We start from the raw sequence: 25887 nt of genomic DNA, 5'->3' as shown, positions 1-25887 counted from the left end.
CTCTACTGTATATAGCCTCTACTGTATACAGCCTCTCTACTGTATATAGCCTCTACTGTTATTATTCACTGTATTTTTACTGTTGTTTTTTTATTTCCTCATCTATTGTTCCCCTAATACCTATTTTTTACTTAAAAATTGCTCTGTTGGTTAGGGCCTGCCTGTAAGTAAGCATTTCACTGTAATGTCTACACCTGTTGTATCCGGTGCACGTGACAAATAAACTTTGATTTGAATAGGCAATGTAGCTGCCAACACCTCATGTTGATACATTTACCCCACTATTCCTACCACCGTAACGAGACTTAATGCAAAAAAACAAATTAGTCTCCCCTCTTTGACCGGGCCAAAGAAATTACAAGTGCGATTATAGCCACGCATATGCGCCAATTCTCAGTGGTTGAGAAGGATGCCGGAAAAGGGGACGCAGATCGGGGATCCTTCTGAGAATCCGTAGGCGAGCGAGTAAACTCCCAATGCCTTCCATTCTGCTTGCTAACGTGCAATCGTTAGAAAATAAAATTGATGACCTGCTATTAAGATTATACTCCCAACGGGACATTAGAAACTATAACATCTTATGTTTCACCGAAACGTGGCTGAACAAAGAAACGGACAATATTGAGCTGCACCGGCAGAACAGAGATGCTACCTCTGGTAAGACTAGGGGTGGTGGTGTGTGTCCTTTTGTCAATAACAGCTGGTGCATGATGTCTAATATTAAAGAAGTCTCGAGGTATTGCTCGCCTGAGATGGAGTACCTCATGATAAGCTGTAGACCACACTATCTACCAGGAGAGTACTCATCTGTATTATTTGTAGCCGCCTGTCACCACAAAGTGATGCTGACACTAAAACCACACTCAACCAACTCTATAAGGCAATAAGCAAACAAGAAAATGCTCACCCATAAGCGGCGCTCCTAGTGGCCGGGGACTTTAATGCAGGCAAACTTAAATCAGTTTAACCAAATGTTTACCTGCAACCAGGGGGGGGGGAATGGCAGACCTCCTTTACTCCACACACAGAGAAAAGGCGGGTCGAACAGGCCCCCATTAACGTCAACGGGGCTGTAATGGAGCGGGTCGAGTTTCAAGTTCCTTGGTGTCCACATCACCAACGAACTATTATCCTAGGATAGGATAAGTAATCCTTCTCACCCCCCTAAAAGATTTAGATGCACTATTGTAAAGTGGCTGTTCCACTGGATGTCATAAGGTGAATGCACCAATTTGTAAGTCGCTCTGGATAAGAGCGTCTGCTAAATGACTTAAATGTAAATGTAAATGTAGAAGAAGGCTAGCAGCTGTCTAGAAGAAGGCTAGCAGCTGTAGCTAGATAGCTAACACCAGTTGGGTGAGAAGCAAAAGCAAGGTAGCTAGCAAGGTTAAATTAAATAAATGTAATGGTCCAAACACACCAAGACAGTCGTGAAGAGGTCACGACAAAGCCTATTCCCCCTCAGGAGACTGAAAAGATTTGTCATGGGTCCTCAGATCCTCAAAAGGTTCTACAGCTGCATCATCGAGAGCATCCTGACTGGTTGCATCACTGCCTAGTATGGCAACTGCTCTGCCTCCGACTACAGAGGGTAGTGTGTACGGCCCAGTACATCACTGGGGCCAAGCTTCCTGCCATCCAGGACCTATATACTAGGCGGTGTCAGAGGAAAGCCCAAAAATTGGTCAGAGACTCGAGTCACCCCAGTCATTGACTCTGCTACCGCACAGCTTCTACCCCCAAGTCATTAGACTGCTGAACAGTTCATAAAAATTGCCACTGGACAATTTACATTGACATTTACATTGGTGAAGCCTTCCATCCCTACAGTGTGGTCAGTGTGTACCGTAATCCTGTGTGTGTTGGTCTTACAGGTGCAGACCCGCAGTGCTGATGAACCCATGACCACCTTCGTCTTCTGTAATGACTGTGGAAACAGATGGAAGGTATGTTGACACTGTAACACACCGTCTACACGCACGCTGTAAACAGACTTACCGAATCCCTTTGGTCTGTTTCACCACATTGTTTAACTACATATACACAGTCTATATATAACAATATATACACGGTCCCTTCTCTGTCCACATCTAAGGCCTTCTTTACTGTTCATCTTCTAGTTCTGTTGAGATCGGGAGGAGGAGACCTTCAGACGGAACCTCTGACCCCTGGTACCAATCAACCAACCATACAGACTCACCCAATATTTCTATTGGAAGATATTGTCCATAGCCACGCCCCTGTCCCCACCCATCAGCCGTTCAGATGATGATCAACACTGTTTCTTCTGTTGCCATCCAACATTTTATATGTAGTTTTAACATTTAGACAAAACTTGGATCTACAATTTACTATTGAGTTTAGCTTCTTCGACCTTCATGAATTTTTATTTAATTTAAATTACCAGTAAAATTTTATCCATTTGTTTAATAAAAATAATGTCTCTGTTTTTTTTTTGTCCTGAATAAGTTCTGGTACAAACATCCTCTTGGATGGGTTTTCCCAGACCAACATTAAAGGTAAAGTCTTCAATGCATCAGACCGACCACAGCATCAGACCGACCACAGCGTCAGACCGACCACAGCGTCAGACCGACCACAGCGTCAGACCGACCACAGCGTCAGACCGACCACAGCGTCAGACCGAACACAGCGTCAGACCGACCACAGCGTCAGACCGACCAGAGCGTCAGACCGACCAGAGCGTCAGACCGACCAGAGCGTCAGACCGACCACAGCGTCAGACCGACCACAGCGTCAGACCGACCACAGCGTCAGACCGACCACAGCGTCAGACCCGACCACAGCGTCAGACCGACCACAGCGTCAGACCGACCACAGCGTCAGACCGACCACAGCGTCAAACCGACCAGAGCGTCAGACCGACCAGCGTCAGACCGACCAGAGCAGCATCAGACCGACCACATTTTACAGTACAATGAAGCGTGCATGTGCGCAGATAAAGATAGATATACCGAGTGTTGCATTGCAGCCGTCTGCATTATCCTAGGCTGATCTTGCTGCCGGTGTCATATCCCTGAGTCTCAGATGAAGCTCCATTGATACTAGAGGTCGACCGATTATGATTTTCAGCGATCGGTTATTGGAGGACCACAAAAAAACGATACCTGTTTCAGTTCCTCGCTCAGAACACGAGAACATATGAAAGCTGGTGGTTCCTTTTAACATGAGTCTCCAATATTCCCAGGTAAGAAGTTTTAGGTTGTAGTTATAGGAATTTTTTTTATTTAATTGTACCTTTATTTTACTAGGCAAGTCAGTTAAGAACAAATTCTTATTTTCAATGACGGCCTAGGAACAGTGGTTGAACTGCCTGTTCAGGGGCAGAACGACAGATTTGTACCTTGTCAGCTCGGGGGTTTGAATTTGCAACCTTTTGGTTACTAGTCCACCGCTCTAACCACTAGGCTACCCTGTTGGTTACAGTTTGAAGTAACCTTTTGGTTACTAGTCCACCGCTCTAACCACTAGGCTACCCTGTTGGTTACAGTTTGAAGTAACCTTTTGGTTACTAGTCCACCGCTCTAACCACTAGGCTACCCTGTTGGTTACAGTTTGAAGTAACCTTTTGGTTACTAGTCCAACGCTCTAACCACTAGGCTACCCTGTTGGTTACAGTTTGAAGTAACCTTTTGGTTACTAGTCCACCGCTCTAACCACTAGGCTACCCTGTTGGTTACAGTTTGAAGTAACCTTTTGGTTACTAGTCCACTGCTCTAACCACTAGGCTACCCTGTTGGTTACAGTTTGAAGTAACCTTTTGGTTACTAGTCCACCGCTCTAACCACTAGGCTACCCTGTTGGTTACAGTTTGAAGTAACCTTTTGGTTACTAGTCCACCGCTCTAACCACTAGGCTACCCTGTTGGTTACAGTTTGAAGTAACCTTTTGGTTACTAGTCCACCGCTCTAACCATTAGGCTACCCTGTTGGTTACAGTTTGAAGTAACCTTTCGGTTACTAGTCCACCGCTCTAACCACTAGGCTACCCTGTTGGTTACAGTTTGAAGTAACCTTTTGGTTACTAGTCCACCGCTCTAACCACTAGGCTACCCTGTTGGTTACAGTTTGAAGTAACCTTTCGGTTACTAGTCCACCGCTCTAACCATTAGGCTACCCTGTTGGTTACAGTTTGAAGTAACCTTTCGGTTACTAGTCCACCGCTCTAACCACTAGGCTACCCTGTTGGTTACAGTTTAAAAGTAACCTTTTGGTTACTAGTCCACCGCTCTAACCACTAGGCTACCCTGTTGGTTACAGTTTGAAGTAACCTTTTGGTTACTAGTCCACCGCTCTAACCACTAGGCTACCCTGTTGGTTACAGTTTGAAGTAACCTTTTGGTTACTAGTCCACCGCTCTAACCACTAGGCTACCCTGTTGGTTACAGTTTGAAGTAACCTTTTGGTTACTAGTCCACCGCTCTAACCATTAGGCTACCCTGTTGGTTACAGTTTGAAGTAACCTTTCGGTTACTAGTCCACCGCTCTAACCACTAGGCTACCCTGTTGGTTACAGTTTGAAGTAACCTTTTGGTTACTAGTCCACCGCTCTAACCACTAGGCTACCCTGTTGGTTACAGTTTGAAGTAACCTTTCGGTTACTAGTCCACCGCTCTAACCATTAGGCTACCCTGTTGGTTACAGTTTGAAGTAACCTTTCGGTTACTAGTCCACCGCTCTAACCACTAGGCTACCCTGTTGGTTACAGTTTGAAGCAACCTTTTGGTTACTAGTCCACCGCTCTAACCACTAGGCTACCCTGTTGGTTACAGTTTGAAGTAACCTTTCGGTTACTAGTCCACCGCTCTAACCATTAGGCTACCCTGTTGGTTACAGTTTGAAGTAACCTTTGGTTACTAGTCCACCGCTCTAACCACTAGGCTACCCTGTTGGTTACAGTTTGAAGTAACCTTTTGGTTACTAGTCCACCGCTCTAACCACTAGGCTACCCTGTTGGTTACAGTTTGAAGTAACCTTTCGGTTACTAGTCCACCGCTCTAACCATTAGGCTACCCTGTTGGTTACAGTTTGAAGTAACCTTTCGGTTACTAGTCCACCGCTCTAACCACTAGGCTACCCTGTTGGTTACAGTTTGAAGTAACCTTTTGGTTACTAGTCCACCGCTCTAACCACTAGGCTACCCTGTTGGTTACAGTTTGAAGTAACCTTTTGGTTACTAGTCCACCGCTCTAACCACTAGGCTACCCTGTTGGTTACAGTTTGAAGTAACCTTTTGGTTACTAGTCCACCGCTCTAACCACTAGGCTACCCTGTTGGTTACAGTTTGAAGTAACCTTTTGGTTACTAGTCCACCGCTCTAACCATTAGGCTACCCTGTTGGTTACAGTTTGAAGTAACCTTTCGGTTACTAGTCCACCGCTCTAACCACTAGGCTACCCTGTTGGTTACAGTTTGAAGTAACCTTTTGGTTACTAGTCCACCGCTCTAACCACTAGGCTACCCTGTTGGTTACAGTTTGAAGTAACCTTTCGGTTACTAGTCCACCGCTCTAACCATTAGGCTACCCTGTTGGTTACAGTTTGAAGTAACCTTTCGGTTACTAGTCCACCGCTCTAACCACTAGGCTACCCTGTTGGTTACAGTTTGAAGCAACCTTTTGGTTACTAGTCCACCGCTCTAACCACTAGGCTACCCTGTTGGTTACAGTTTGAAGTAACCTTTCGGTTACTAGTCCACCGCTCTAACCATTAGGCTACCCTGTTGGTTACAGTTTGAAGTAACCTTTTGGTTACTAGTCCACCGCTCTAACCACTAGGCTACCCTGTTGGTTACAGTTTGAAGTAACCTTTTGGTTACTAGTCCAACGCTCTAACCACTAGGCTACCCTGTTGGTTACAGTTTGAAGTAACCTTTTGGTTACTAGTCCACCGCTCTAACTACTAGGCTACCCTGTTGGTTACAGTTTGAAGTAACCTTTTGGTTACTAGTCCACCGCTCTAACCACTAGGCTACCCTGTTGGTTACAGTTTGAAGTAACCTTTGGTTACTAGTCCACCGCTCTAACCACTAGGCTACCCTGTTGGTTACAGTTTGAAGTAACCTTTTGGTTACTAGTCCACCGCTCTAACCACTAGGCTACCCTGTTGGTTACAGTTTGAAGTAACCTTTTGGTTACTAGTCCACCGCTCTAACCATTAGGCTACCCTGTTGGTTACAGTTTGAAGTAACCTTTTGGTTACTAGTCCACCGCTCTAACCACTAGGCTACCCTGTTGGTTACAGTTTGAAGTAACCTTTCGGTTACTAGTCCACCGCTCTAACCATTAGGCTACCCTGTTGGTTACAGTTTGAAGTAACCTTTCGGTTACTAGTCCACCGCTCTAACCACTAGGCTACCCTGTTGGTTACAGTTTGAAGTAACCTTTTGGTTACTAGTCCACCGCTCTAACCACTAGGCTACCCTGTTGGTTACAGTTTGAAGTAACCTTTTGGTTACTAGTCCACCGCTCTAACCACTAGGCTACCCTGTTGGTTACAGTTTGAAGTAACCTTTCGGTTACTAGTCCACCGCTCTAACACTCTAACCACTAGGCTACCCTGCCCTAATTATGACACAGCGGCTATTTTCCTCTATACCATTTGTATTTCGTATAGCTTTGACTATTGGATGTTCTTATAGGCACTTTTGTATTGCCACCCTAATCTCGGGAGTTGTTAGGCTTGAATTCATAAAGAGCTGCTGGCAAACGCAGTAAAGTGCTGTTTGAATGAATGCTTACGAGCCTGCTGCTGCCTATCACCGCTCAGACGGCTCTATCAAATATCAAATCATAGACTTAATTATAATATAATAACACACAGGAATACGAGCCTTAGGTCATTAATATGGTCAAATCCGGAAACTCATTTAGAAAACAAAATGTTTATTCTTTCAGTGAAATACTGAACTGTTATATATTTTATCGAACAGGTGGCATCCCTAACTCTCAGTATTGCTGTTACATTGCACAACCTTCATGTTATGTCAGAATAATGTAAAATTCTGGCAAATTAGTTCACAGTCCGCAACGAGCCAGGCAGCCCAAACTGTTGCATATACCCTGACTCTGCGTGCACTGAACACAAGAGAAGTGACACAATTTCCCTAGTTAATATTGCCTGCTACAATGAATTTATTTATTTTGAACTAAATATGCAGGTTTAAAAAAAAATGTTCTTCTGTGTATTGATTTAAGAAAGGCATTGCTGTTTGTGGTTAGGTACATTTGTGCAACGATAGTGCTTTTTTCACGAATGCGTGTTAAAGCATCACCCGTTTGGCTAAGTTGAAGTAGGCTGTGATTCGATAACAGGCACCGCATTTCAAGAACAATGTTGTCTTTGCTTTACTAACCACGGTAAGACATCTATGTCTCAAAATGTCTGAGTGACCTGCCTTTTTAAATTATACATTTTTTCCCTTTTCAGATTACACCGGCCCACTTTGGGTTGTTTGAAAGGGAAATAATCTCCAAAATATCTTTATTTTTTAAACAAGCCTCAGAAAGTTGGTTGCAATTTCAGTTTAATCCACCTGAAAAGACAACAAATAATACAACACATATTGTGGTAAAACTCAAATATACTAATTGATTAAAAAAATATATATTTTTCAAATAAATTTATAAAAAGGTATAATTTTTGTGAATGATATCATAAATAGGACTGGTGGAGTTATGTCACACATGCAGCTAACACAGACATGTGGAGATATCTGCTCTACCCAAAATTACAACCAACTAATTGCAGCGTTACCACAAAAATGGAAGAGGCAAGTAGAAGGGGGAAAGTAAGGAACTTGTATGTCGGCAATGTTTTAAAGAACATAAATGGTGAAAGAAAAGTGTCATAAATAAAAACATATACCAATTTCATTTAAGGACTAAAAGACTGACAGCTGTGCCATATAAATTGCAAAATAGTTGGGAAGAGATTTTCGATGTACCCATTCCATGGCACATGGTTTATGAATTGATACGCAAAACAACACCGGATTCAAAACTTCACATTTTTCAATTTAAATTTCTATACAAAATTATTGCAACCAATAGAATGTTATATACATGGGGGATACAATCTTCCCAGGTCTGCAGATTCTGCTGTGAGGAGGCAGAGTCATTAGATCATTTATTTTGGTATTGTTCATATGTAGCTCGTTTTCGGTCACAGGTCCAGGAATGGCTGAAGAATTGCAACATGTGCCTAGAACTAACAATACAGATACTGGGTGATCTGAAAAGCCATAGTCAGTCAATCAATAATATAATAATTATTTTAGCAAAATTTTTTATTTTTAATTTACAATCTGTAGAAGCTATGAGAATAGAAAGGTTCAGTACTTTTGTGAAGCATCACAGCACAGTTGAAAAATATATGGCAAGTAGAAATCCAAAATGGATGATGTTGAGAGATAGATGGGAGGGGTTGAATGGAGCTGAAGGGACTGGATGATGTTGAGAGAGATGGGAGGGGTTGAATGGAGCTGAAGGTGGGGCTGGATGGTGTTAAGAGATAGATGGGAGGAGTTGAATGGAGCTGAAGGGACTGGATGGTGTTGAGAGAGATGGGAGGGGTTGAATGGAGCTGAAGGGTGGGGCTGGATGGTGTTAAGAGATAGATGGGAGGGTTGAATGGAGCTGAAGGGACTGGATGGTGTTTAGAGATAGATGGGAGGGGTTGAATGGAGCTGAAGGGACTGGATGGTGTTGAGAGATAGATGGGAGGGGTTGAATGGAGCTGAAGGGACTGGATGGTGTTGAGAGATAGATGGGAGGGGTTGAATGGAGCTGAAGGGACTGGATGGTGTTGAGAGATAGATGGGAGGGGTTGAATGGAGCTGAAGGGACTGGATGGTGTTGAGAGATAGATGGGAGGGGTTGAATGGAGCTGAAGGGACTGGATGATGTTGAGAGATAGATGGGAGGGGTTGAATGGAGCTGAAGGGACTGGATGATGTTGAGAGATAGATGGGAGGGGTTGAATGGAGCTGAAGGGTGGGACTGGATGATGTTGAGAGATAGATGGGAGGGGTTGAGTGGAGCTGAAGGGACTGGATGGTGTTGAGAGATAGATGGGAGGGGTTGAATGGAGCTGAAGGGTGGGACTGGATGATGTTGAGAGATAGATGGGAGGGGTTGAATGGAGCTGAAGGGGGACTGGATGGTGTTGAGAGATAGATGGGAGGGGTTGAGTGGAGCTGAAGGGACTGGATGGTGTTGAGAGATAGATGGGAGGGGTTGAGTGGAGCTGAAGGGACTGGATGGTGTTAAGAGATAGATGGGAGGGGTTGAATGGAGCTGAAGGGACTGGATGGTGTTGAGAGAGATGGGAGGGGTTGAATGGAGGAAGGGTGGGGCTGGATGGTGTTAAGAGATAGATGGGAGGGGTTGAATGGAGCTGAAGGGCTGGATGGTGTTAAGAGATAGATGGGAGGGGTTGAATGGAGCTGAAGGGTGGGACTAGATGGTGTTAAGAGAGATGGGAGGGGTTGAATGGAGCTGAAGGGTGGGACTGGATGGTGTTAAGAGAGATGGGAGGGGTTGAATGGAGCTGAAGGGTGGGACTAATAACAAGATAACCAATGTAAAACATATGGGTCTGTAACATGTATATAGGTTCAGAAATGTTGCGAAATAGCATCAGAAATAGAGGAAGGACTAAGAACAAACAAGAGAGAACTATTGTAAAATTGATTGTCTGTAAAATGTGTATATAGGTATGTGTATGTACAGTATATATGTGTATGTGTATATACAGTGGGGCAAAAAAGTATTTAGTCAGTATGTATAAACAGTGGGGAGAACAAGTATTTGATACAGTGCTGATCTTGCAGGTTTTCCTTCTTACAAAGCATGTAGAGGTCTGTAATTTTTATCATAGGTACACTTCAACTATGAGAGACGGAATCTAAAACAAGGCTGGCCGGCCCTTGGATCTTCACCCAGAGCTAACATTAATGATATGCATGTCAATCTCTCATGGCTCAAAGTGGAGGAGAGATTGACTTCACCATTTGTATTCAGGCCTCTTTAACTCAACAATGAGTGGTTTGCAATGAATCAGTGTTGAATGCACCAAGCTACTGGCACACAGCTCGGACACAAAAAGACATGCCACAAGAGGTCTCTTCACAATCCAAAAGTCCAGAACAGACTATGGGAGGCACACAGTACTACATAGAGCCATGACTACATGGAACTCTATTCCACAGTACTACATAGAGCCATGACTACATGGAACTCTATTCCACAGTACTACATAGAGCCATGACTACATGGAACTCTATTCCACAGTACTACATAGAGCCATGACTACATGGAACTCTATTCCACAGTACTACATAGAGCCATGACTACATGGGGAACTCTATTCCACAGTACTACATAGAGCCATGACTACATGGAACTCTATTCCACAGTACTACATAGAGCCATGACTACATGGAACTCTATTCCCCATCAGGTAACTGATACACCTTAAGGAACAGCGGGGACTGTGAACACACAGGTACAGACACACAAACGCTAGCATTCTACACACATACATTGAAATAGTGTTGTATGGTGGCATTATACATTTTGTATTGTAGATATGTAGTGGTGTAATAATGTTATGATGTACTGTTTTATATGTAATGTAAGTGCCTTAATGTGTCTGGACCCCAGGAAGTGTAGCTGCTGCCTTGGCAGGAACTAATGGAGATTCATAATAAACACCAGGAAGTGTAGCTGCTGCCTTGGCAGGAACTAATGGAGATTCATAATAAATACAAATGTACACATTTATGATTGCAATGTTGAGCATCCCCCAAAACACATACTTCCACCATCTTCTGCCTGCCTGTATCCAACATTTAATAGCTCCCCGCCCATTTTCTTGTTGTAAACAGGCAGTGTAGCTGCTTTTGCAGCAGCTTATGGGGATCCAACTAAAATACCACACCATTTTTAAAAAATAAAACGTATCGGTGCTCATCGTCCATTGGACATAAACATTACACAACAAGTTGAAAATCGTAAATTCAACAATGAGTGGTGTGGAAGGAATCAGTGGTTAACTGCAAGCATTGCAAAGCATCACCAGCCTGCTATTCAGTGGAGAGGCTGTGTGGTCCCAAGTCTGGGTTTAAGGGTCTCTTTTCCAAGCTTAAAATTATAAACATTCAACATTGGCCATGCTGTCAATCCAGCATGATTTCTGCCGACCTGAAGATCACTGACGCCATCATGATTCAAAACAACTGGACACTTGGAACTAGGAAATCTGACTTCGAGACAACTGGGAACTCTAACAAAAAAAAAAAAACGAGCTCCACTGGGAAAATACGTTTTGAACAGTCATGGTACGGCTCTAGAACCTGAGAGGGTGGTACGGCTCTAGAACCTGAGAGGGTGGTACGGCTCTAGAACCTGAGAGGGTGGTACGGCTCTAGAACCTGAGAGGGTGGTACGGCTCTAGAACCTGAGAGGGTGGTACGGCTCTAGAACCTGAGAGGGTGGTACGGCTCTAGAACCTGAGAGGGTGGTACGGCTCTAGAACCTGAGAGGGTGATACGGCTCTAGAACCTGAGAGGGTGGTACGGCTCTAGAACCTGAGAGGGCTTCACCGTGTTTCATTGAAATGTACAGCTGTGTGTCATCCCCATAGCAGTGAAAGTTAACATTATGTTTTCGAATGACATCCCCAAGAGGTAAAATATATAGTGAGAACAATAGTGATCCTAAAACGGAACCTTGAGGAACACCAAAATGTGCAGTTGATTTGTCAGAGGACAAACCATTCACAGAGACAAATTGATATCTTTCCGACAGATAAGATCTAAACCAGGCCAGAACTTGTCCATGTAGACCAATTTGGGTTTCCAATTGCGCCAAAATAATGTGGTGATCGATGGTATCAAAAGCAGCACTATGGTCTAGGAGCACTAGGACAGATGCAGAGCCTTGGTCTGACGCCATTAAAAGGTCATTTACCACCTTCGCAAATGCAGTCTCAGTGCTATGATGGGGTCTGAAACCAGACTGAAGCATTTCGTATACATTGTTTGTCTTCAGGAAGGCAGTGAGTTGCTGCACAACAGCTTTTTCTAAAATTGTTGAGAGGAATGGGAGATACGATAAAGGCCCATTTAGTTTCTTAAATATTTTCTGGGTCAAGGTTAGGCTTTTTCAAGAGAGGCTTTATTACTGCCACTTTTAGTGAGTTTGGTACACATCCGGTGGATAGGGAGTCATTTATTGTTCAACATAGGAGGGCCAAGCACAGGAAGTAGCTCTTTCAGTAGTTTAGTAGGAATAGGGTCCAGTATACAGCTTGAAGGTTTAGAGGCCATGATTATTTTCATCATTGTGTCAAGAGATATAGTACTAAAACACTTGAGCGTCTCTCTTGATCCTAGGTCCTGGCAGAGTTGTGCAGACTCAGGACAACTGAGGTTTGGAGGAATACGCAGATTTAAAGAGGAGTCTGTATTTTGCTTTCTAATGATCATGACCTTTTCCTAAAAGAAGTTCATGAATTTATTACTGCTGAAGTCCTCTCTTGGGGAATGCTGATTTTTAGTTAGCTTTGCGACAGTATCAAAAAGAAATTTCGGATTGTTCTTATTTTCCTCAAGTTGGAAAAATAGGACGATCGAGCAGCAGTAAGGGCTCTTCGATACTGCAACGCTACTGTCTTTCCAAGCTAGTCGGAAGACTTCCAGTTTGGTGTGGCGCCATTTCCGTTACAATTTTCTGGAAGCTTGTTTCAGAGCTCGGGTATTTTCTATATACCAGGGAGGTAGTTTTTATGACATGTTTTTAGGGTTGCAACTGCATCTAGGGTATTGCGCAAGGTTAAATTGAGTTCCTCAGTTAGGTGGCTAACTGATTGTTGTCCTCTGGCGTCCTTGGTTAGGCAAAGGGAGTCTGGAAGGACATCAAGGAATCTTTGGATTGTCTGAGAATTTATAGCACAACTTTTGATGCTCCTTGGTTGGGGTCTGAGCTGATTATTTGTTGCGATTGCAAACGTAAAAAAAATGGTGGTCCGATAATCCAGGATTATGAGGAAAAACATTAAGATCCACAACATTTATTCCATGGGACAAAACTAGGTCCAGAGTGTGACAGTGAGTAGGTCCAGAGACATGTTGGACAAAACCCACTGAGTCGATGATGGCTCCGAAAGCCTTTTGAAGTGGGTCTGTGGGCTTTTCCATGTGTCACCAAAAATGTGAATATTATCTGCTATGACAACGAGGTCCGATAGGAATTCAGGGAACTCATTGAGGAACGCTGTATATGGCCACGGAGGCCTGTAAACAGTAGCTATAAAAAGTGATCGAGTAGGCTGCATAGATTTCATGACCAGAAGCTTAATAAAGGATGAAAACGTATTTTTAAAATGTTTATTGACATTTTCTATCGTAAATGTTAGCAACACCTCTGCCTAGAGTACAGTATTTAGATACGAGATGAGTAATGCAAGATATGTAAACATTGTTAAAGTGGCGTTAAAAGTGACTAGTGTTCCATTTATTAAAGTGGCCAGGGATTTCAAATCTGTGTATATAAAGGCAGCAGCCTCTCTGTGCTAGTGATGGCTATGTAACAGTCTGATGGCCTTGAGATAGATACTGTCTCTCAGTCCCAGCTTTTGATGCATCTGTACTGATTTCGCCTACTGGATGATAGCGGGTTGAACAGGCAGTGGCTCGGGTGGTTGTTGTCCTTGATGATCTTTTTGTCCTTCCTGTGACATCGGGTGCTGTAGGTGTCCTGGAGGGCAGGTAGTTTGCCCCCGGTGATGCGTTGTGCAGACCGCACCACCCTCTGGAGAGCCCTGCAGTTGTGGGGGTGCAGTTGTCATACTAGGCGGTGATGCAGCCCGACATGATGCTCTCAATTGTGTATCTGTAAAAGTTTTTCCGTGTTTTAGTAGACAAGCCACATTTCTTCAGCCTCTTGAGGTTGAAGAGGCACTTGCTCCTTCACCACACTTCACCATTTCAGTTTGTCCGTGATACACAGAGGAACTTAACTTTCCACCTTCTCTACTGCTCTCCAGTCGATGTGGATAAGTGCTCCCTCTGCTGTTTCCTGAAGTCCACGATCATCTCCTTTGTTTTGTTGACGTTGAGTGAGAGGTTATTTTCCTGACACCACACTCCCAGAGCCCTCACCTCCTCCTCGTCTCCCAGTCCCTGCAGCTGAAAAACATCCCAACAGCATGATGCTGCCACCACCATGCTTCACTGTAGGGATGGTGCCTGGTTTCTTCCAAACGTGATGCTTAGCATTCAGGCCAAAGAGTTCTATCTTGGTTTCATCAGACCAGAGAATCTTGTTTCTTTTCTCTGAGAGTCCTTTAGGTGACTCTTGGTAAACTCCAAGCTGGCTGTCATGTGCCTTTTTACTGAGGAGTGGCTTCAGTCTTGCCACTACCATAAAGGCCTGATTGGTAGAGTACTGCAGAGATGGTTGTCCTTCTGGAAGGTTCTCCCATCTCCACAGAGGAACCCTGGAGCCCTGTTAGAGGGACCATTGGGTTGTCGGTCACCTCCCTGACCAAGGCCCTTCTCACCCGATTTCTCAGTCTGGCTGGGTGGCCAGTTCTAGGAAGAGTTTTGGTGGTTACAAACCTCTTCCATTTAAGAATGATGGAGGCCACTGTGTTCTTGGGGACCTTCAATGCTGCAGAAATGTTTTGGTACCCTTTGACAGATCTGTGCCTCGACACAATCCTGTCTTGGAGCTCTAATTCTTTCAACCTCATGGCTTGGTTTTTGCTCTGACATGCACTGTCAACTATGGGACCTTATATAGACAGTTGTGTGCCTTTCCAAATCATGTCCAATCAATTGAATTTACCACAGGTGGACTCCAATCAAGTTGTAGAAACATCTCAAGGATGATCATTGGAAACAGGATGCACCTGAGCTCAATTTCAAGTCTCATAGAAAAGGGTCTGAATACTTATGTAAATAAGGTATATATTGTTTATTTTTTTTATATACATTTGCAAAGAAAATAAACTGTTCGGTTTGTCTTTATGGGGTATTGCGTGTAGATTGAGGATTAAAAAAAAATGTAATCCATTTTAGAATAAGGCTGTAACTAAACAAAATGTGGAAAAGGGGTCTGAATATTTTCCGAATGCACTGTGTATTTGCATATTTCCGGTAGGGAAAGCCTACTCTGTGAAGTGTGCAATAACTAAATTTGCCTCTGCACTCCTTCTAAACAATGCAATGTTTTAAAACTTTGGCAAAGGGTACAAGTTTACAAAAAGTTGTCCTGTTCGTAACAGATTTTAGTTTTGGGAGCAGAACTGTATGGAGATGAAATGTTTCATCGATGAGAAAATTAGCAGAATGTCGGCCACTGGGCTTCCTCTCGCTACCATAATATTTGGTAGTGAGAGGAAGTCTACTACATAGTTGGTAGTGAGAGGAAGTCTACTACATAGTTGGTAGTGAGAGGAAGCCTACTACATAGTTGGTAGTGAGAGGAAGCCTACTACATAGTTGGTAGTGAGAGGAAGCCTACTACATAGTTGGTAGTGAGAGGAAGCCTACTACATAGTTGGTAGTGAGAGGAAGCCTACTACATAGTTGGTAGTGAGAGGAAGTCTACTACATAGTTGGTAGTGAGAGGAAGTCTACTACATAGTTGGTAGTGAGAGGAAGCCTACTACATAGTTGGTAGTGAGAGGAAGCCTACTACATAGTTGGTAGTGAGAGGAAGCCTACTACATAGTTGGTAGTGAGAGGAAGCCTACTACATAGTTGGTAGTGAGAGGAAGTCTACTACATAGTTGGTAGTGAGAGGAAGCCCACTACATAGTTGGTAGTGAGAGGAAGCCTACTACATAGTTGGTAGTGAGAGGAAGCCTACTACATAGTTGGTAGTGAGAGGAAGCCTACTACATAGTTGGTAGTGAGAGGAAGCCTACTACATAGTTGGTAGTGAGAGGAAGTCTACTACATAGTTGGTAGTGAGAGGAAGTCTACTACATAGTTGGTAGTGAGAGGAAGTCTACTACATAGTTGGTAGTGAGAGGAAGCCTACTACATAGTTGGTAGTGAGAGGAAGCCTACTACATAGTTGGTAGTGAGAGGAAGCCTACTACATAGTTGGTAGTGAGAGGAAGCCTACTACATAGTTGGTAGTGAGAGGAAGCCTACTACATAGTTGGTAGTGAGAGGAAGCCTACTACATAGTTGGTAGTGAGAGGAAGCCTACTACATAGTTGGTAGTGAGAGGAAGCCTACTACATAGTTGGTAGTGAATGAAAACGCTAAGCGGATGCATCACATTTGTCTCATTGTTCTATCTGTGCTTCTACTACTACTACACACTACTACTACACGCTACTACTACACACTACTCTACTGCTGCTACTACTACTACTAATACTACACACTACTACTACACGCTACTACTACACGCTACTCTACTGCTGCTACTACTACTACTAATACTACACACTACTACTACACGCTACTCTACTACTGCTACTAATACTACACACTACTACTACACGCTACTCTACTACTGCTACTAATACTACTACTACCACTACACGCTACTCTAGTACTGCTACTAATACTACACACTACTACTACACGCTACTCTACTGCTGCTACTACTGCCACTACACGCTACTCTACTACTGTTACTAATACTACACACTACTACTACACGCTACTCTACTACTGCTACTAATACTACTACTACCACTACACGCTACTCTAGTACTGCTACTAATACTACACACTACTACTACACGCTACTCTACTGCTGCTACTACTGCCACTACACGCTACTCTACTACTGTTACTAATACTACACACTACTACTACACGCTACTCTACTACTGCTACTAATACTACACACTACTACTACACGCTACTCTACTACTGCTACTAATACTACACACTACTACTACACGCTACTCTGCTACTAATACTACACACTACTACTACTACTACACGCTACTCTACTGCTGCTACTACTACCACTACACGCTACTCTACTACTGTTACTAATACTACACACTACTACTACTACTACACGCTACTCTACTGCTGCTACTACTACCACTACACGGTACTCTACTACTGCTACTACTACTACACACTACTACTACTACACGCTACTCTACTACTGCTACTACTACTACACGCTACTCTACTACTGCTACTAATACTACACACTACTACTACTACACACTACTCTACTGCTGCTACTACTACTACCACGGTACTCTACCACTACACGCTACTCTACTACTGCTACTAATACTACACACTACTACTACTACACACTACTCTACTGCTGCTACTACTACTACCACATTACTCTACTACTACACGCTACTCTACTACTGCTACTAATACTACACACTACTACTACTACAACACGCTACTCTACTGCTGCTGCTACTACTACTACACGCTACTACTACTACTACATGCTACTCTACTGCTACAACTACACACTACTACTACTACTACTACACAATACTCTACTACTGCTACTAATACTACACACTACTACTACTACTACTACATGCTACTCTACTACTGCTACTAACACTACACACTACTACTACACGCTACTCTACTGCTGCTACTACTACCACTACACGATACTCTACTACTACACACTACTCTACTACTACTCATTACTCTACTGCACACTACTCCACTACTTCTACTGCACACTACTCTACTACTACTACACACTACACTACTACTACAACACACTACTCTACTACTATTACACACTACTCTACTGCTACTACTACATTACATCACCAGTACAGTGTCTCCCTCTCAGGGCAATCCTGAATCACAGCAAGAGATGTAGCTACTATCACATTAATGTGATGATGGTTATTTTATCAAATCAATTAACTGTTTGATTATTACGTGATTAAATTAATTATGTAACAATTAACTCATTGGCAACCTTGCGGAAAAAGTTTAATGAGTTACCGTTTCCCGAATTAACTCGATAGCAGAATCTATCGTTATCATATTAGTCATCCATTAATTATTACCTCATAGCAGTCTCATTCTGAACGTTGTTGACGTCAGATCTGCACAAACCCTAAATGATGATTCAGTGATACACAAATTGGCTTAATTATTTATTTACTAACTAAATAATCGCACAGAATTATATAAACACACACAGGATAGATTATATATTGATTACTAACATAATGCAATGAAAAGTCCCTAGTGGACTAACCCGATATGACAGCTTGGTACACAGTGAAAAGGGAGGGGCATGTAAGGAGAGGGACAGTCAACTTATTGTACATTCGTATTGAAGCTATGCCCATGGGAATATAAATACTTTGCACATGAATGACCGCTCATTCGGAAATAATTGCAATGTGTATATATATATATATATATATATATATATATATATATATATTTATTTACGCTTGTATGTCTTTTGTCTTCTCTCTCTCTGTTGAAATCGCCCGGTCCATTTATTGGGAGTCATTCGACAGAAGTCTCTGGTTTGTGAACCAGAGGTCACAATGTCCTTTGTAGTAGTAGGCTTGCTTTGTTCTGGAAGTGTCTGTTAGGATGGATACATCAGACGTACAGCACGGTGTTGAGAGGGAAATGTTTCTCGTCTCGGGTCGAGTTCCTTAGACTGAATCCTTCAGATGTTACACACGCGGTGGTCTTTGGAGATCTTCCTTGTGTCTTTTGTCAGAGTTCTAGACTACTTTACATCACAGCTGCAGACTGTGAATGTCTAGTCTTTACCTTCACTTGTCGAGAGTTTGAGGGTCTTACCGTTTGTAACATATCCAGCTCGCACTGCACGTATTCTGGTCTGGTAGAGTCTAACCATTCGTCAGCTGTGTAGCCACCGTTCCACGCTGTCTGGTCTCAATGGTTGATTATTCAGGGTACATGTAGAACCACTTTACACACTGGCAGCACGCCGGCATGTTTTGGTCTAAAATGTTAATTATTTTGGAGTCCTTTATAACCACTCTGGCAAAGGGGCGTTCCATCCATTTGGCATAATGTCTGTGCTTACGTGGGTGTGGGGACTGACTGGGTAAAACTTTACATAAAAATCTATTCTCATTTAGAAGGCTAAAATCACATTTAATCTACTCACAAATAGTTTCATATTTAATCATTTAAGTATTACAACATTTAGATGTAACTCTGACGTATACATTGTGAAAGCTGTTAGATACAATGTTTCTGTTAGAACTTCTTTAATGATATCACAAAACAATAAATTATCTGACATGATTGTTCTTTAAGTCCCTCCCGACCATTTCCCACATTCTTTGTTAGAAATATTGTTTCATTATCCACTTTTGGATGTTGGGATTTTGGCGGGAAGAATCTCTTCATAAGAAAAGGGTTCTGTTCCCTCAATACTTCCTGGCAAGGGAGAGAGAGTTCCTGCAAGGTATTTATGACCTGGCCTGAAACATTTGATTAGCCGGCACCTTTGATCTCCATCCAGGAGGGCAAGACATCACCTGCACAGTGTATCCCTCTCAGGGCAGTCCACGGGAATAGACGTACCTATACTACTACTGCACTACACTACTACTACTACTACTCTACTACTACTACACTACTACACACTACTACACACTACTCTACTACTACTGTTAGTACTAGTGCTACTACACTATTAATACTACTACTACACACTACACTACGACTGCTATTACACTACTATACTACCTCTCCCTCTCAAGGCACTCCTGAACCCCGGCAAGAGATTTAGCTAGTTACTACTACTGCTATTACTGCACTACTATCACCAGTACGGTGTCTCCTTTTCATGGCAGTCCTGAACTACAAGAAGAGGTAGCGAGATAGCTACACCAACCTGGCTAAAGACGCCTGATAACCTGGCTGTTGTTGTTGTTTGCTACAGCAATGACTCCAGCTGTAAGAATGAGCCTGTTGAGGTGATGCCCTCCATCTCCCTGATCTCCACGTTCCCCCAAGCCCCCTCCACCTCCGACTCCGTCAGGATCAAGTGTCGCGAGATGCTGTCCCAGGCGCTACAGGCTGGAGGTAAGAGACCCTACCGTAGAGCGTGTCCCATGCTCTACAGGCTTAATGGAAGGCTTAATAGAAGCCTCTCAAATATAATCCAGATAGAATCAGGAATTCCCCAGAGTAGCTGTTTAGGCCCCTTTCTTTTTCTATTTTTTACTTTACTATTTTTTACTTTTGAGTAAATCCAGAGTGTCTATGTATGCGGATGACTCGACACTTTACACATCAGCTACTACAGCGACTGAAATGACTGCAACACTCAACAAAGAGCTGTAGTTAGTTTCAGAATGGGTAGTAAGGAATAAGTTAGTCCTAAATATCAAAAACTAAAAGCATTATATTTGGAACAAAACACTCACTAAACCCTAAACCTCAACTAAATCTTGTAATAAATAATGTGGAAATTGAGCGAGTTGGGATGACTGAACTGCTTGGAGTAACACTATATTGTAAACTGTCATGGTAAAAACATACTGATACAGCAGTGAGCTAAGATGGGGACGACAACAACAGGAAGACAACAAACCAACAGTGTTACCCAGTTCCTAGTTGGCCTACTTCTTCATTGCACAAATGAATAACCTCAACCAAATTCCAAAGACGGGTGACATCCAGTAGAAGCGGTAGGAACTGAAAACCAGTTCCTAAGAAATATCATTTGCTAACAAGAAATCACTGAACAGACAGAGACCTAAAAAAAAAAAAGAAGATTCTGAACGGTTAGTCCTCGGGGTTTTGCCTGCTACATAAGTTCTGTTATACTCACAGACATCATTCAAACAGTTTTAGAAACTTCAGAGTGTTTTCTATCCAATACTAATAATAATATGCATATATTAGCATCTGGGACAGAGTAGGAGGCAGTTCACTCTGGGCACGCTATTCCTCCAAAAGTGAAAATGCTGCCCCTTATCCCAAAAGGTTAAGGATGCTGTCACAGGCTCTACCGGCTAGAGGTAACTGGCTATATAACGCCACCTGACCTCTCTCCTCTTCTCCAGATGACTATATTGCTATAGGAGCTGACTGTGATGAACTGGGAGCTCAGATTGAAGAATATATCTTCTGTGAGTTTAAGAACACTGACCCCAAATATAAGAACCGTGTCAGGAGTCGCATCGCCAACCTGAAGGACGTCAAGAACCCCAACCTCAGGAAGAGTGTTCTCTGTGGGAACGTCTCCCCCGACCGCATGGCCAAGATGACCGCTCAGGTAGGCTACCTAACCCTGACATCTGACCTCTACCATAACCCTTGACCTCTAACCCTTACTGTTAGACTACATGGCCAAGATGACCAGGTAGGCTACCTAACCCTGACATCTAACCTCGACCATAACCCTTGACCTCTAACCCTTACTGTTAGACTACATGGCCAAGATGACCGCTCAGGTAGGCTACCTAACCCTGACATCTAACCTCTACCATAACCCTTGACCTCTAACCCTTACTGTTAGACTACATGGCCAAGATGACCGCTCAGGTAGGCTACCTAACCCTGACATCTGACCTCTACCATAACCCTTGACCTCTAACCCTTACTGTTAGACTACATGGCCAAGATGACCGCTGTAGGCTACCTAACCCTGACATCTAACCTCTACCATAACCCTTGACCTCTAACCCTTACTGTTAGACTACATGGCCAAGATGACCGCTGAGATGCTAACCCCTACCTTAACGTGTTCTGTGCTAACAGGAGATGGCTAATGATGAGTTGAAGCTGATAAGGGGCGGCAGGTAGCCTAGTGATTAGAGCGTTGGACTAGTAACCGAAAGGTTGCTAGATTGAATCCCCGAGCCGACAAGGTAAAACTCTGTTGTTCTGTCCCTGAACAAGTCAGTTCGCCCACTTTTCCTAGGCCATTGAAAATAAGAATTTGTTTTTAACCGACTTGCCTAGTTAAATGAAGGTAAAATAAAGAATAAATAAATAAGGAAGAACCTGACCTCTAACCCCTACCACTAACCTTACGTGTTTTGTGCTAACAGGAAATGGCTATTGACGAGCTGAAGCTCTATAGGAAAAACTTGACCTCTAACCCTAATGTCTTCCTGCTAACAGGAGATGGCAAGTGATGAGCTGAAGCTCAAAGGAAGAACCTGACATCAAACCCCTAACCCCTGACCCGAATGTCTTCCTCCTAACAGGAAATGACTATTGACGAGCTGAAGCTCAATAGGAAGAACCTGACATCTAACTCCCGACCCTAACCCTAATGTCTTCCTGCTAACAGGAGATGGCTAGTGATGAGCTGAAGCTCAGAGGAAGAACCTGACATCTAACCCCTGACCCTAATGTCTTCCTCCTAACAGGAAATGGCTAGTGATGAGCTGAAGCTGATAAGGAAGAACCTGACCAAAGAAGCCATTAGAGATCACCAAGTGTCCCAGACCGGAGGGACCCAGACTGACCTGTTCACCTGCGGCAAGTGCAAGAAGAAGAGGTGCACCTACACTCAGGTAATATACCATCAACTGTATAATATACCTCTTCAGGTAATATACCATCAACTTTATAATACACCTCCACTCAGGTAATATACCATCAACTGTATAATACACCTCTTCAGGTAATATACCATCAACTGTATAATATAACTCAGGTAATATACCATCCACTATATAATATACCTCTTCAGGTAATATACCATCCACTATATAATATACCTCTTCAGGTAATATACCATCAACTTTATAATACACCTCCACTCAGGTAATATACCATCAACTGTATAATACACCTCCTTCAGGTAATATACCATCAACTGTATAATATAACTCTTCAGGTAATATACCATCAACTGTATAATATAACTCTCAGGTAATATACCATCAACTGTATAATATAACTCTCAGGTAATATACCATCCACTATATAATATACCTCTTCAGGTAATATACCATCCACTATATAATATACCTCTTCAGGTAATATACCATCCACTATATAATACACCTCTTCAGGTAATATACCATCCACTATATAATATACCTCTTCAGGTAATATACCATCCACTATATAATACACCTCTTCAGGTACTATACCATCCACTATATAATACACCTCTTCAGGTAATATACCATCCACTATATAATACACCTCTTCAGGTAATATACCATCCACTATATAATATACCTCTTCAGGTAATATACCATCCACTATATAATATACCTCTTCAGGTAATATACCATCCACTATATAATACACCTCTTCAGGTACTATACCATCCACTATATAATACACCTCTTCAGGTAATATACCATCCACTATATAATATACATTTTCAGGTAATATACCATCCACTATATAATATACCTCTTCAGGTAATATACCATCCACTATATAATACACCTCTTCAGGTAATATACCATCCACTATATAATACACCTCTTCAGGTACTATACCATCCACTATATAATATACCTCTTCAGGTAATATACCATCCACTATATAATACACCTCTTCAGGTAATATACCATCCACTATATAATACACCTCTTCAGGTAATATACCATCCACTATATAATACACCTCTTCAGGTAATATACCATCCACTATATAATACACCTCTTCAGGTAATATACCATCCACTATATAATACACCTCTTCAGGTAATATACCATCCACTATATAATACACCTCTTCAGGTAATATACCATCCACTATATAATACACCTCTTCAGGTAATATACCATCCACTATATAATACACCTCTTCAGGTAATATACCATCCACTATATAATACACCTCTTCAGGTAATATACCATCCACTATATAATACACCTCTTCAGGTAATATACCATCCACTATATAATACACCTCTTCAGGTACTATACCATCCACTATATAATATACCTCTTCAGGTAATATACCATCCACTATATAATATACCTCTTCAGGTAATATACCATCCACTATATAATATACCTCTTCAGGTAATATACCATCCACTATATAATATACCTCTTCAGGTAATATACCATCCACTATATAATATACCTCTTCAGGTAATATACCATCCACTATATAATATACCTCTTCAGGTAATATACCATCCACTATATAATATACCTCTTCAGGTAATATACCATCCACTATATAATATACCTCTTCAGGTAATATACCATCCACTATATAATATACCTCTTCGGGTAATATACCATCCACTATATAATACACCTCTTCAGGTAATATACCATCCACTATATAATATACCTCTTCAGGTAATATACCATCCACTATATAATATACCTCTTCAGGTAATATACCATCCACTATATAATATACCTCTTCAGGTAATATACCATCCACTATATAATATAACTCTCAGGTAATATACCATCCACTATATAATACACCTCTTCAGGTAATATACCATCCACTATATAATATACCTCTTCAGGTAATATACCATCCACTATATAATACACCTCTTCAGGTACTATACCATCCACTATATAATATACCTCTTCAGGTAATATACCATCCACTATATAATACACCTCTTCAGGTAATATACCATCCACTATATAATACACCTCTTCGGGTAATATACCATCCACTATATAATATACCTCTTCGGGTAATATACCATCCACTATATAATATACCTCTTCAGGTAATATACCATCCACTATATAATATAACTCTCAGGTAATATACCATCCACTATATAATACACCTCTTCAGGTAATATACCATCCACTATATAATATACCTCTTCAGGTAATATACCATCCACTATATAATACACCTCTTCAGGTACTATACCATCCACTATATAATACACCTCTTCAGGTAATATACCATCCACTATATAATATACATTTTCAGGTAATATACCATCCACTATATAATATACCTCTTCAGGTAATATACCATCCACTATATAATACACCTCTTCAGGTAATATACCATCCACTATATAATACACCTCTTCAGGTACTATACCATCCACTGTATAATATACCTCTTCAGGTAATATACCATCCACTATATAATATACCTCTTCAGGTAATATACCATCCACTATATAATACACCTCTTCAGGTAATATACCATCCACTATATAATACACCTCTTCGGGTAATATACCATCCACTATATAATACACCTCTTCAGGTAATATACCATCCACTATATAATACACCTCTTCGGGTACTATAGCATTGGTGAAGCCTTCCATCCCTACAGTGTGGTCAGTGTGTACCGTAATCCTGTGTGTGTTGGTCTTACAGGTGCAGACCCGCAGTGCTGATGAACCCATGACCACCTTCGTCTTCTGTAATGACTGTGGAAACAGATGGAAGGTATGTTGACACTGTAACACACCGTCTACACGCACGCTGTAAACAGACTTACCGAATCCCTTTGGTCTGTTTCACCACATTGTTTAACTACATATACACAGTCTATATATAACAATATATACACGGTCCCTTCTCTGTCCACATCTAAGGCCTTCTTTACTGTTCATCTTCTAGTTCTGTTGAGATCGGGAGGAGGAGACCTTCAGACGGAACCTCTGACCCCTGGTACCAATCAACCAACCATACAGACTCACCCAATATTTCTATTGGAAGATATTGTCCATAGCCACGCCCCTGTCCCCACCCATCAGCCGTTCAGATGATGATCAACACTGTTTCTTCTGTTGCCATCCAACATTTTATATGTAGTTTTAACATTTAGACAAAACTTGGATCTACAATTTACTATTGAGTTTAGCTTCTTCGACCTTCATGAATTTTTATTTAATTTAAATTACCAGTAAAATTTTATCCATTTGTTTAATAAAAATAATGTCTCTGTT

General features: G+C 42.0%; 1 protein-coding gene across 26 annotated transcripts in view; it reads left to right on the top strand.

The window, feature by feature from the left end:
* The window catches only part of tcea1 (transcription elongation factor A (SII), 1), a 51533-nt gene extending 25646 nt beyond the window's left edge, over positions 1–25887 (top strand). For 10 of the 26 annotated variants that reach the window (XM_052462728.1, XM_052462702.1, XM_052462708.1 and 7 more), the window contains 2 exons: positions 1875–1946; positions 2121–2449. In XM_052462728.1, the coding sequence (XP_052318688.1) occupies positions 1875–1946; positions 2121–2129 (81 nt within the window). In that variant the 3' untranslated portion in view covers positions 2130–2449. Of the gene's footprint in view, positions 1–1874; positions 1956–2120; positions 2450–19944; positions 20088–21073; positions 21286–22387; positions 22535–25312; positions 25394–25558 lie in introns of those variants that run through there. The other 16 variants (XM_052462703.1, XM_052462714.1, XM_052462715.1 and 13 more) reach the window with 7 other exon arrangements.

Source organism: Oncorhynchus keta, chromosome 15 (genome assembly GCF_023373465.1).
Source record: "Oncorhynchus keta strain PuntledgeMale-10-30-2019 chromosome 15, Oket_V2, whole genome shotgun sequence".
NCBI classification, from domain to species: Eukaryota; Metazoa; Chordata; class Actinopteri; order Salmoniformes; family Salmonidae; genus Oncorhynchus; species Oncorhynchus keta.
This window is presented reverse-complemented; position numbering and strand designations above follow the sequence as displayed.